Here is a 13,761-nt window from a genome sequence, read left to right on the forward strand (position 1 = left end):
CGTCCGATAACCAATTCGTAGATTACTTAACCTTATCCGTCTTATTATTGGTCATTGTAGACGGGACCCACTGTCCAGCTTCTTTGAGAGTGAGACAGCGGGTTTCCCAAAGGCACGCACCAATAGAAAACCTCCTTCTCTTCTGGTATGCAACCTTTTATATATACACATCACAATCTCATTCTTCCCCTTCCTCGGTTCTGTTCTGTCTACGCGTTCGTCTCCTCGTCCTCGTCCTCGTCCTCGTCCGATCTGTCTCCGCCCTTTCGACCCCGCCTCTCTCCCCACCAAATCTCCCCTCGAGGCCGCTCCTTGCCTCCTCCTCCTTCCTTATTTCCTGGAAAGATCCGATCTTGTTCGTTTTCTGTAGTCGGATCCCCGCCGCGCCGCGATCCTACACGTGATTCGTTCATCAATGCCGCACCTTGAGCTGTAAGAGTGGCGCTCGACGACTTTCCTGACGGAGTAAATCTCTCATGAACGGTAGGAGCGCGTAGGAGTGACGGGAGGCCCCCAACTGGGAGCGGACTCGGAAATGGCAAGCTCGGGGACGGAGGAGGACGAGACGTCGGCGGTCGGACCGGTCCAGATGGTGAAGGTGAAGAGGAAGCTTCTGGCCGCGTGCATGACGTGCCCCATCTGCAACAAGCTCATCCGGGACGCCACCACCATCTCCGAGTGCCTTCATACGTGTGAGCACCCACCGCGCCCCCCTCTCTCCCTTTCATCTCTTCCTCCCGCTTCGGTCTCTATACTTCGTGTGGTTCATGGTCCTGATTGATGCTTTCGTTTCGTACTTTCAAGGATGCCTTGTGGCGTTGGGTTTCACCCTCTTTGTTTTACGTAATATATATCGCGGGGTTACGATGTTCTTTGCGGTAAAAATTGCGTACTCGCTAATCTACGAGATTAATTAGGAACCAACGGACGTCTCAATTTTTTCATATATGGCATCAGTAAAGTTTCTAAGTCATTCCTTTTGGGTACGAGCGGTCATGGTCGCATGCATTGGTTTCATGTTCCTGTGTTTGTATACCGTATTTGTTTCGTCTCTGCTTCGATTGTCATGTAGAATTAAGATACTGATTTTTGTATGAGATGCTTTGAGTTTTCATTCCTTATTAATCCAATCGGCATTTTTCTCAGTTCGAAGTTGTACTACGTGAGAAACTAAGCAAGGGACGCCAACGCATGCAATAAAACCATAAGAGTTCATTTTTGCTTTGATATAGCTGCATTTACATTATAGCAAGGTTTTATAACTTTCCTTTCTGGAAAATAAATCGAGTTTTGTCTTGATCATTCCTTTTTCTGTACAACGTGCAAAGTCGAAGAGAGGTCGTCAAGGATCATCTACTCTTTCGTTTACATTATTTTTCTCTCGATCATAGGTGGCATAGGATCCTGGCCTCTTAATTATATGTGCGCTCCCCTTTTCCTTTCTGTTAATCGTTCGACTCTGTGAGACTGCTATAGTCCGATCCTCGTGTTAGATATCGTCTTGTTGATTGAATGTAATACACTTCAATAATCTTTGCATTAAAAAAATATGGTCTTGAGCTTTATAACTATTTGGCAATTTATTTCTTACGGGATCATTTGTTCAGATCTTTAATCCCTTTCATAGATTTATGGGTTTAAGTTAATCTATATGTAAATTAATAAATTTACTTGTGCAGTTTGCAGGAAGTGCATATTTGAGAAGCTTGACGAAGAAGAGACTGATTGTTGCCCTGTATGCAATATTCATCTTGGTTGTCTCCCTGTAGAAAAACTCAGGTTATTTTATTTTCGCTTAGAGATTTCATACTATATCTTGTATGGATTTCTCATCATGGTACCCACTTTGATTTCACTGTAGTATTAGTATATTACTGTTTTCAATCCTAGAATCTATACAATTTGCTTATGTTATGAAATACAGTGGAGACTCTCGTGGTTTCAAAGTATACCTTCAACCTATGCATGAGATAATACTTTTATTTTGACATTGGAAGGATTTGAACCCTAAATTTTCTTGCTCTGTTGCCTTGTTCAATTTGAATGGCTAGCCACTTATTTCAAAAGCTTGGAATTTTAGGAAATGAATCAATTTATATATTTATATCTCAATATATTACAGCAGTAACAAAGTTAATTGGCATGCATGTAGATTGAGTTTCAGGCCTCAATAAATAAAATGGTGTGCTCTATGTTCCTTAGACTTGATATCAGAAGGTGAATACTTACTCGAAGTTGAGTTGATGAAAGAAGATTCACGTTAAGAGAGTCACAAGGATGAAAAGATGAGTTGAATGGATTTTTCAGTGCATGGCAAGAAAACTTGAGAATACTCATTTTGTATTCCCTCTCTGGGGGACTTTATGCACAGAAAAAGAAAGGAAAGAAATGCATAAACCTTTTTGTTTTTCAATCTGGCGAGCTCTGTGCTGGGAGTTCTTGGCCTAATGTTTAAGTGGCTCATATAAATACTACAAGTTTGGAGCCTATGGACTATGGTGATTTTTAGGAAAGCTAATGTCTTTTGGGTAAAGCATTGTCAGTGTAAATACAGTATTGAAGCACATATTCTTGTGTTGTCTGCCTAGCAGAAAATGCCCCCACCACGCGCTAAGGCATATAGGACAATTATTAGTTTCCTATCAGACTAGATAACTCACCAAGGCTAGCAAGGAATTGCTCAGGTCACAATTTTACCATGCATCCTCTACTTGGGGGAATATAAGTTAAGGATCACATTGTTTTAGTTCACCTAAGACTCATGTAGACTTATCAAAATCAAAGTGAACCAAGTATACTGTGAATGCTGCATTGACGCAGGTTAACATCTGGAGTTAGATTTTCATAAAGAACCTATGATATCGTAAAGTTATTGATAGTTACTAACAGATGCTGTTTTTTATTTTGAACAGTGAAGGAGGGAATAGCCATTAATGCCATATCGAGTAATACATCAATGGGTGTAGCACAGCAGTCCTTGCCTTTTGCCAAATTTTAAATATAGCTCATACAAATAACTTAATTTTGGAAAAGATTAGTCCCTTTTCTCCCTTTAAGTCTTGACAGTTAGAAATACAGTATTGTGTCTCACTTAATATTTATTTTTCACCACTGTTTTCTTGTTTATTACATTTCAAATCCTGCTTGTTGGATATCTAGAAATTTCCTCATAATCAGCCTAATTTAGTCTCACAAGCTTTCCACCAAAGCATTGTATTACATGGAACATCTTTATTAATCAGTTTCTGAGTTCTTAGTGAATGTTCCTTGCAAGCAAACTCTTTTGAAAAATTCTTTCAAGTAAGCTTGTACACTGATCGACATACTACCAACTCAGGAAGCATGTCTATGCACCACTATTCTTGGGATATTATTTCTGTATATCTAGATTATGATGGTCATGTTAATATATTTATTACTATTCACCAGACACAGTTAGATGATAGTTCTCAACTGTCTAAATAAAAATATCAATTTGGAATTATGGTATCTCTTCCTACCTTCTTAGTGTTGGACAATGGAGTCTTGTTGGCAAGATTGTCCAACAACTGGCAAGATTGTCCAACAATTGTATTAAAATAATACAAAATAATAAATATATATATATATTAGAATATAAATCAGAATTATTATATTTTTTTAATTTTTAAATGAAATTTAAAACATTAAAAAACAAATTTTCTGAATATTAATTTATTAAATTTATTTTATTCGGGTAATTTAATTAGGGTTTATAAAAGCATGTTCGAAATATCACACATATTTAGGAATTGTTTAAATTAATTAAGTAGAAAATTTAATTTCTACTGAAAAAAAAAGGTCGCGGCACGTGGTGGATCGTGGGAGGGGGTGTCCGGCGGTGCCGTAAGCGTCCGACGATGCTTTTGGCATAGCCGGAGGCATCCCGCGACTCCTCCAGCACTGCCTGTGACGCATTCGAGACGGGAACGCCTTCGGTGCCAGTTTCACCCGTCGGACAGAACAATAAAAACTATTCGTGCCGAGCGGCACAGCAAGACATTTCATTCTATGCACCCCACACTCGTAAATATTTGTAGGACGGTTGTCTTTCATTCCACAACACATAAGGGCTCTTATCTATTTTATTTCAGACACCTTATTTAAAAAGTAATTAGCTGTTAATATAGCTTCCCCCACGTGAACTCTGACAATTCTGAGCTTAATAAAAGAGCATTCATTGTCTCCTTTAGAGTGCAATTCTTTCGCTCAACAACTCCATTTTTCTAAGGAGTATAAGGAGTTATTGTTTCGTGTCTAATCCCATGTTCAGAACACAACTTAGTGAACGGTGAGGCAGATTCACCGCCTTGATTACTTCAAACCTCCTTAATTTTTTTATTAAGTTGGTTTTCAACCTCATTCTTATAAAGAAAAAATTTCTCTATAACTCCATCGTTACTCTTGAGGAGAAACACATAACAACATTTTGTGTTATCATCTCCAAAAGTGATGAAGTATTTATTCTCATCATGTGTCGTGTATCTTTTAGGTCGCACACGTCGGTGTGAATTAGGTCGAGTGGTTCATTGCTTCTTTCAACATAATGAAAGATGACCTTGTTATTTTCGCTTCAACACAAATTTCACACTTGTGTTTCGAGTTAAGGAGGAATGTAGGTAAGCTTTGCATGTTAATTAATATACGCAACATATCATAGTTAAGATGTCCTAGTCTACCATGCCACAAACATGAAGACTCAAGTATATAACTAGAAGAGCTTCTAATTTTATTAACCTTAGGTGTAATATCCATCACACTGAGCTTAAATAGCTCTTTGATTACATAGCCCTTTTCTAAAAACATTCTATTTTTTGGATAGAACAACTTTGTCCGACTCAAAAATAATGTGGAAGTCATGCTTGCTTAACAGTGATTCAGACACTAGATTTTTCTGAATCTCTATAACATACAACACATTGTTGAGAGTTAACTCCTTGCCCGAGGTCAGCTTCAGCACCATTTTTCCTTGGCCCATGATGTCCGAGGTTGTTGAATTCCCCATGAACAATTTTTCTCCATCTTTGATTTCTTCAAAGTTGCAGAGCAGCTCCTTATTACAGCAAATATGTCTAGTCACTTCATCATCGATCCACCATTGTCGCGAATTTGAACCCACCAAGTTCAGTTCGGAGACCATGGCATGTTAACCATTTTTGGTCCCTCGTTCAGATTGGCCTCCTGCCTCCTGCTTCTTCGGCTTTCTGCAATCCGAAGATTTGTGATCGACTCGGCCACAGTTGAAGCACTTCCTAGAGAATTTCTTACTTATGCCTCCTCTAGGTCCCATCTTGGAAGCTCTAAGGTTCTTCCATTTCTAGTTTTGATCATGCTTGACTACATTGGCTTTCACAATGGTCTGAGAACAATTTTCTCTCGGGATTCTTGTTGTCTTCCTCAATTCGAAGTCTAACAATGAGTTCTTTCACGTTCAACTCCTTCCGCTTGTGCTTCAAGTAGTTCTTGAAGTCCTTCCAGCCGGGAGACAGCTTCTCGATGTTAGCAGTCACCTAGAAGGTTTCACTCAGAGTCATTGTTAGGGTTGCAAACATAGTCTCACATTGAAAACAGATAGAAAAGATCATAGGTTTATAAGAAAAAGATATCTCCAATGGTATGAGACCTTTTGGATAGAGCCCAAGAGCAAAGCCATGAGGGTTTAGGCCTAAAGTGAACAATATCATGTCATTGTGGAGATATCTAAATTCTTTTGATCCTAACAATTGGTATCAGAGCGAGGTCGCTCTTCATCGGACTAACTGCTGAAAAAAGCATGAGCTAGAGCCATGATCCAAGATCGAACCATGTGGGTGAAACCTTGAACGAAATAGGGGAGACCCTAAGCAGGTCAGTGATCTGATGCTTGAAAGGAGACCCTGAGCAGGTCAAGAGTGACCTAATGCTCGAGGGAGACCCTGAACAGGTCAAGAGTAACCCGATGCTTGAGGGGAGGCCCTGAGCAGGTTAAGAGTGACCCGATGCTCTAGGGGAGGCCTTGAGCAGGTCAAGAGTGACCTGATCCTCGAGGGAGACCCTAAACAGGTCAAGAGTAACCCGACACTCGAGGGGAGGCCCTAAGCAGGTCAAGAGTAGCCCGATGCTCTAGGAGAGGCCCTGAGCAGCTCAAGAGTGACCCGATGCTCTAGGGGAGGCCCTGAGCAGGTCAATTGTGGCCCTGATGCTTGAGGGGGGACCCTGTGGTCCTTTGTTTGAGGGGGAGATTGTTAGGGTTGCAAGATTGTAAATATAGTTCCACATAGAAAACACATGGGAAAGATCATAGGTTTATAAGAAAAAGATATCTCCATTGGTATGAGACATTTTGGGTAGAGCCCAAGAGCAAAGCCATGAGGGCTTAGGCCTAAAGTGGACAATATCATGTCATTGTGGAGATATCTGAATTCTTTTAGCCCTAACAGTCATACCTTCCGAGTGGATCTCGTGCAGGATCACCTAAAACTCGTGAACTTGGTTGATCACCGTCTTAGAGTCAACCATCTTATAGTCCAGGAATTGACCCATAATGAATTTCCTAGCCCCCATATCTTTTGTCTTATACTTATTGTCCAAGGACTCCCACAGCTCCTTAGTCGTTCTATTTGTGCTATACACTACGTACAGCGAGTCGGCAAAGTAGTTGAGGATGTAGTTTAGACAAAGGAACTCAAAATGAGTTCATGCCTCCACTGTACTCATGGTCTGAACATCAGCATCCTCAACATGCTTGGGAGGGTCCTTGATCAAGAACCGAGTTAGAGTAAATGTGGTCAAGTAGAAGAGCATCTTCTACTGCCACCTCTTGAAGTTCAACCTAGTGAACTTCTCTGGCTTTTCCCTGTTTTTGATTGGAACGTTTCCAATCGGGACAAAGGGGACCTTTATGTGATGAGTATATTGCACCTTAATACTTTCTGTGGTCATTTCAATAGAACTGAATCTATTTTAAGATTGTTGAACAATCTTGCCAGAGATAGAGGGGAAGCAGTCCGAATTGAAATTACATATCAAATCAGACTTATCTTTTGAGTTGACCTAAGCTAATAATCTCATGTTGTCAAGCAAAGAAGGAAGAGTTGCTTGGGATGACTGAGTTGGTTAGAAGACTGAGCTGCTTTGTATGCCCGACTGCCGACTCCGAGTGATGACTCCCGACTACCGAGTCCGAGTACAGACTTCGGATTGTCGAGTCCGAGTGCAAACTCTCGAGTGCTGACTTTTGACTCCCGACTCCTGAGTCCAAGTGTAGCCTCCCGACTCCGAGTGGAGGCTCTCGAGTGTCAAGTGCAGAAAGAGTTATCGAGGCCTACGTGATGTAATTTCTTTAAAACAAATTCATCCCACCTCCAACTGTGTTTCGAGGTTGTTATAGGTCGTCTGCTTCTAGGATTCAACGGAAAATTGCGAACCTCCACCAAGCATTGGTGGTCGCAGCAAACTGAGATGATACCCGAAGGCTATCACGAGTGGATCTGCTGGGCGAATGCACAACGAAAAGGAAGAGAGCGAGGGGAACTTAGGTGGATGGAGATTTCTTTGCTATAGCTTTCGCTTATGATTTTGCTCAAGACCTCGCCTCCTTATATAGAAGCTCTCACCCTCTGCTGCGTTAAATGGTCGAGTAATGACTATTCAATGCCTAGGTTAAATGATAGCCACCAACCATCAATGGTCAACTATTACTCTCCAGGAGGTTATAGAATCGCCATTAACTTTGGATTAATGCTTTCGTTATCACACTTGAGCAGTAGCAAAAATGATTCATATGGTAAAATATTAGTTGTTCCACTTAGGAAAAATTTTTCCCGACCAGCCCGACCTTCGATGTGAGCAAGTTGTTCTCGCACACAAATCAATTTGGTTCAATACAATTCGGGCCCTGAATTTGCACCCCCTCGCACCCATGCGTGAGAGAGAGTCTCTCCCCATGCATTTGTTCACATCAGACATGCATGTGCAACAATATAAACCAACAATAGAGCCTTAAAACTCTCAATGTCAGTGGGACTAAAAACCGATTCACAATAGAATCTCCTACATCCTTTCATCCACCTTTTTCCATTCAAATTTCCAACACCTAGTTCTTAAACTTCAAATATGAGATCTTTAAGCAACTGTTCAGCTACTCTAGTGCATCTTTGTGGCATAGTTTGGGTTAGCTTGAGCTTACCCTACTCTGATCAAGATATTTAAGCATGTAATAAAAATTGATTCAACAAATTCTGTAAAAAATATATACAAGAGATTAGGACAAAAAGAACATGTTTACCAGACTTTGGAAGTGTTTTCTGATCTGACATTATGTCAGACATTATGTCAAAGAGTGGCTACATATAGGGCAAGAGATGTCTACCGACTAGTGGATGCTACAAGTCTGTGGGTGTGTCTTCAGAGGAGGCGCGTATCTTGACTAAAGCTAGATACCTTGCGATGTCGGCTTTGATACATTTTATATGGAGATCTAGGAGTAGCTGTATCTTTGATAAGGGACAATTGGAGAGTAAGAAAAATTTTAGAAATGTACAAATCCATGTTTACCCAACTTTGGAAGTGTTTTCTGATCTGACATTATGTCAGACATGAGATGCTACTGATTTCTAGTTATTGTACCTTGGTCTTGTTTTGATATATACATTTTACTTATCAAAAAAAATAAGTCAATTAGTCATACTCACAGATTATACACTTATGCATACTGCTTGTCTTAAACACTACCATTTGCAGGGCTGATCATAATCTCCAAGATTTGAGAGCGAAAATATTTCCTATAAAGAAACCAAAAGTTGGAGCATCTGATAGTGCCCCTTCCGTGACATTGCCTGTTAGAAGAAAAGAAATTTCTCTTTCTTCATTAGTGGTGAACACTCCAAGAGTTACTATACAAACAGGTCCGTCAGGAAGGCGAAAAAAAACAGTTGGCAATAGGGCGGCTGCTACACATCATGGTAGTGAATCCTATAAAAATGAGGATGATACTACTGATAAGTTTGCAATGCAATCAAGTTTGAATGGAAACTCAACCAAACATGCCCTAAACAGAAGACAGGTACAAGACATGATATTTGATTTTCTTTTGTGACTTGCATATGCTGCTAAAGTTGCAAGTTTCTTTTTTGTATTGTCCATACTTTTGATGGGTAACTCATGTTTAATTTGTTTTACAAATTTCAGGCTGCTTTCGATCCTGACAATTCCAACAATGATGTTAATAAAGATACAGGAAATAGTGCAACTGCCATACCAGACAAGGCAGAGCTCTGGAAACCTTTGAATTGCTTAGTCGAAGCTGCAAACAGAACAAAATCTTTTAGGTCTACTCCACAGAATTCTTTCATCAAGGCAGAGCAAAAAGAGGTTCCTGATGGTGAAATAAGTACTAACAAGACCAGGGTTATGGAGCATATTCATAAGTCCAAATCTCAGGATGAGAAGAATCACGCTGCTATGACAATAAAAGCCCGAAGGTTGAAGTCAGTTAGCCAGAAAAGGAGAAACATTGCCAACTCCAGTCAAACAATACATGATGCTTCTAACACTCAAAGTGATAAGAGAACAACTCCATTTTGGTTTTCCTTGGTTTCCTCTTTTGACCAGTTAAGGAGCTTTAGAACTGGATGTTTCATTAAATACATGGCATAATTTGTCCCAGTTGTTGTTTTACTTACTTCATGTGCAATGGTTTCAGGAGTGGAGGTTCATCATTTCCCCAGATCTCAACCAATTATTTGAGAATAAAGTGAGTTTAATATTCTTATTATGCATGAGTACTTTATTAAAAATTGAAAACTGTCATTGTTTCTTCGTTTTTCTTGGAGTTCTTTTCAAAACTATATGTCCCTAAGTTTTGTTTTGCATGTTTCCTGCCAACAATAATTTAAATTGTGGTAAACAAAAAATTGTGATAGAAATAAGACAATAATGTAGTAGGTAGCGAACAGATTGTTTCGGAATGAGTAGAAAGTCACAATTATGGAATGAAGTATGCATTCTTGTTCAATATTGAGTAAGAAGTGAATCCCACTTTGAAAACAATCGAACAAAACATTTGAGTTGCTAGCCTAATGTCAACACCATGTGTTCATTTCCATGTTTGGTCTGTTGGTTAAGTCATCTTAAGCTATCTTTAGTTAAATTCAACTTACAAGGAAAATCTGCGTAAAACAATTCTTGTCATTTCCCTAATGTTTTTAGGATAGGCAACAAATGATTTGTCAGGGCACTTACAGCTATATTCATTTTCTCCCATCAGCATATTGCACTAACCTATTCTTTTTATTCTTAATCCCAGAGATGGTAATATACCCGTTTCTTACATTCAGAAGTACCTTGTCAAGAAGCTTAATCTTTTCAATGAAGATGAGGTGAGTCTTCCCTGACACTAATAGATATTACTTTTTATGTCGCAGGATTATATATTCATGAAACACTAATGTGTTAGTTCTATCCCCTCAGATGGGTCTAGTGGTTAGCGCATGAGGTGTTGCCATCACTAATGTGTTAGTTCTACCAATTTATAGTAGCATCAAAAACAAATTTTGAAGTCTAACTTGCATGGAACCGTTTGCAGCATACTAAGATTGTTTTTCCTGCATAGAAACACAATGCGCATTATGTTGTCATTTGTGCTTCAATATATCATGAAGATAACTATAAATGTGTTGCTGGTTCTAAGTACATCATATACAAATTTGTAACCATGGTTTACAACACTATCGTTGTGTATCTTGGTGGAATTATTACGGATCTTCAAGAGTTAACTATGTAACCTAAACCTTACCAACAATTGCTCATCATTCTCTTCCCATAAAAAGGAACTGTTTTTCATGTAGTTTAATTATTAGCTCAAAGTTTGTATGTCTATAGAACGAAATTTAATTAGAGACGTTCAAATTTGTAATTCTGGAAGTTCAAGATCACATAAGCTCAGTTTAGTTTGAATGAGGAAATTAAATGTGTCAAGAGCTTCTGTTTTTAACCTTGTTGAAGCTAATTTAACATAAGAACTTAATATTTCTCCTATATTTAGTTGACAACTGCCTTGCGACTCTCTGTTGTGTGTCTACAGGTCGAAATAACATGTCGAAATGAACCAGTGATGCCCACAATGTCGCTGAACAATGTGGTAGCACAATGGCTGCGGGGGACACCTCCATCACAAAGGCTTCCGGCAGTTATTGGAACCTCAGCCAAAGACTTTATAGTGATGTTGGGTTACCGGCCACACCCTGCTGAAGTCGCAGCTCGATAAATATGTATGTTGACGACACCAACGAAGCATCTTCGCACTGACATTACTCGTTTAGTCTTGCATGCTTAGTCATCGCCCAAATTAGCTCCCTCTTCCATCATGAGTTTCTTCTTGTTTAATTAATTGTCCTCTTCACTCTATGGCAGAGTGTGTTACCGAGTATGGTTCAGCTAATGATAATGTATTCCGAGTGATATAATGGCACCACAAATGTAGTGTTCTGTTTGATTTTGTTGATTGATTTTTCTTGTTTAAGCCTTTAAGGTTATGTTTACCTACAATATTGCACACGAAGTCTAATAATCCTAAGCGATGCCAGCCAAAATTATGATAAATTGATGGATGATATAGGAATATATTTAATATATTACTAATGATATAGAGCAATTTTATTTTTTTAGCGTTACTGGAAGGTTTAGTAAGAAACGGGAAATAAAATTGAACAATTAATCACGAGAATAACTTGAAAGATTTAATTTTTTTAAATTAGATATTCAACTTTTTGAACTGATTAATTTTTTTATTTTATTTTTGAAGTGATTCACCTAATCAGAAAATACTTAGACGAATATATTGATACTGCTTTATATCAATTTAATAAGTATAATTAAAAAATAATATTTTTTAATTAACTGAGCGGTCAAAGTTAAATCCGATCGTGCGGCGGGCAGATGAAGGAGCAGATGCTTGTGTTTGTGAGCTTTTGATAAAACAACTTTAACTAACGCCGGTTAAAAATGCACTCAACTAACAACTTCGCAGCCTATATTTTATGCATAGAAATTAGTTATTAAATTTAGGTTAAGTGCATTTTTGAATATCTTATAAGTGAATAAAAGACGATATGTTAATTTGGATACTTGTTTGTTTTTCAAAAAATAACACTGCGTGATAAATATTGACGTGCCTGTGTTATTGAAAACAATGAGTAATAGCAAGGCAAGAGAAGAGAAGACAGATAATAAATAACACTTTGTGCGTCTATTTCAGTTTAAATTTGTGTACCTCAACTCCTTGCATTTCTGGCCTGTGTTGTTGTGGCCGGATAAAATTTTCCATAATAAACTTTCCTTCCAAATAGTAGAGGATATCCGTCCTAGAAGTGACAATTTCATCTTTTATAGCCAACAATCTCGTCATATGCTCACCATTGATTTCGCAGCCTCCAAATAGTAAAGGCTCCATAGAAATTTTTTTATCGATTATCAAAGTAAATCGGAAACTATTTGTAATGAACGGCCCAAAACCCCAACATTTCTTAATTGCAAATCTCATTTGGGAAAAAAAAACTCTATAAATATATCATAATTAAATATCAAATCATGAGTGTCTGAGAAATAATTACATACCCTTACCGCGGCATCATAGCCTCGGGGGCATGTCTAGACTCAGCTTAGCAAATTAGATTGGTTGTAGTAATAAAATTTAAGATCAATGTTTGGCGGTTTTAAATGAGAAAGGAGAATGGATCATTACATTCACATTTTAGTATTTGTCTATAATTTAAGATGGAATGATCATTTCATGAGCCAATACATTCTAAGAAATGACTATTTTATTCATTATCCTGTATATAATTTTTTTCTTAGTAATCCATCTATCTACTTTTCGAATCAATTAATCTTAAAAATGACCGATCCAATCCGACTGCACAAAAATTTTTCATCAACAACAAGGTAAATCCAGAAGTGAGAACGGATAGAACTTCTCTGTCAATTTCAAACTGAATTGGATCTAAATGAGCCTAGAAGTACAAAACTAAAGGGCTAGAGCTAGACAAGTTAAGTGAGCCAGGATGAGTAGACTAGATGTGCCAAATAAACCAATCAGGCCAGAATGAACAAGTTGATCAATGCTAATGAGCTGGGTCTCAAGCAGGTCAAACAAATCAAATGAACCTAATGAACCATATGAAGCTAAAGGGATAGGCTGATCAGATCCCTAAACCCTAAAATTAGCAAACTACATGCTGAATGAATAAAACAAGAACAGACAAAACAAGTTGAGCAGTTCTAATGAGTCGAGCAAAGCTTATAGGCTGATCAGATCACACAGGTGCCATGAATAAATAGAGCTACATGAGTCCAATGGACCTAACAAGCAATGAATATAAGTGAACTAGCTGTGCGACCCAAACCAAATCCATTGAATAAACTTAACTAGTCAATTGAGTGAACTGAACAATTCAAATGAATTGGGTGGACTGAGGTTGCACATGCAGAACGAATTGAGCAAACCTAGTCGATCGAGCAAGCTGAGAAAGAAACCAAACAACCGAGTTTGATAGAACAAGTGAGCAAACACTTATTGGGCAGGTCAAATGAACCAAGCATATAAAATTGGTCGATGGATAGACCAAATTTAACATGATCATTCTAATCATTTACTTCAATCAACCAAAGAAAAAGAGTGAAATGGATGATTCCACTTATACTAAATGGATGATAAGGCACAGGACAGAAGGCAGAATTCCTTGAACGAAATGTTTTCTTTTCTGT

At 38.4% G+C, this 13,761-nt stretch overlaps 1 protein-coding gene across 1 annotated transcript; it reads left to right on the forward strand.

Moving 5' to 3' along the window:
- Positions 1-187: 187 nt before the first annotated feature.
- Positions 188-11,488, forward strand: LOC122037898 (E3 ubiquitin protein ligase DRIP2-like). The gene is made up of 7 exons (XM_042597366.1): positions 188-692; positions 1,680-1,779; positions 8,740-9,061; positions 9,187-9,608; positions 9,701-9,751; positions 10,304-10,376; positions 11,081-11,488. Exons 1-7 carry the CDS (start codon positions 536-538, stop codon positions 11,261-11,263), a joined length of 1,308 nt encoding a protein of 435 aa, XP_042453300.1. The 5' UTR covers positions 188-535; the 3' UTR covers positions 11,264-11,488.
- Positions 11,489-13,761: the final 2,273 nt, after the last annotated feature.

The sequence above is a fragment of the Zingiber officinale genome, chromosome 1A (assembly GCF_018446385.1).
Source record: "Zingiber officinale cultivar Zhangliang chromosome 1A, Zo_v1.1, whole genome shotgun sequence".
In the NCBI taxonomy this organism is placed as follows: Eukaryota; Viridiplantae; Streptophyta; class Magnoliopsida; order Zingiberales; family Zingiberaceae; genus Zingiber; species Zingiber officinale.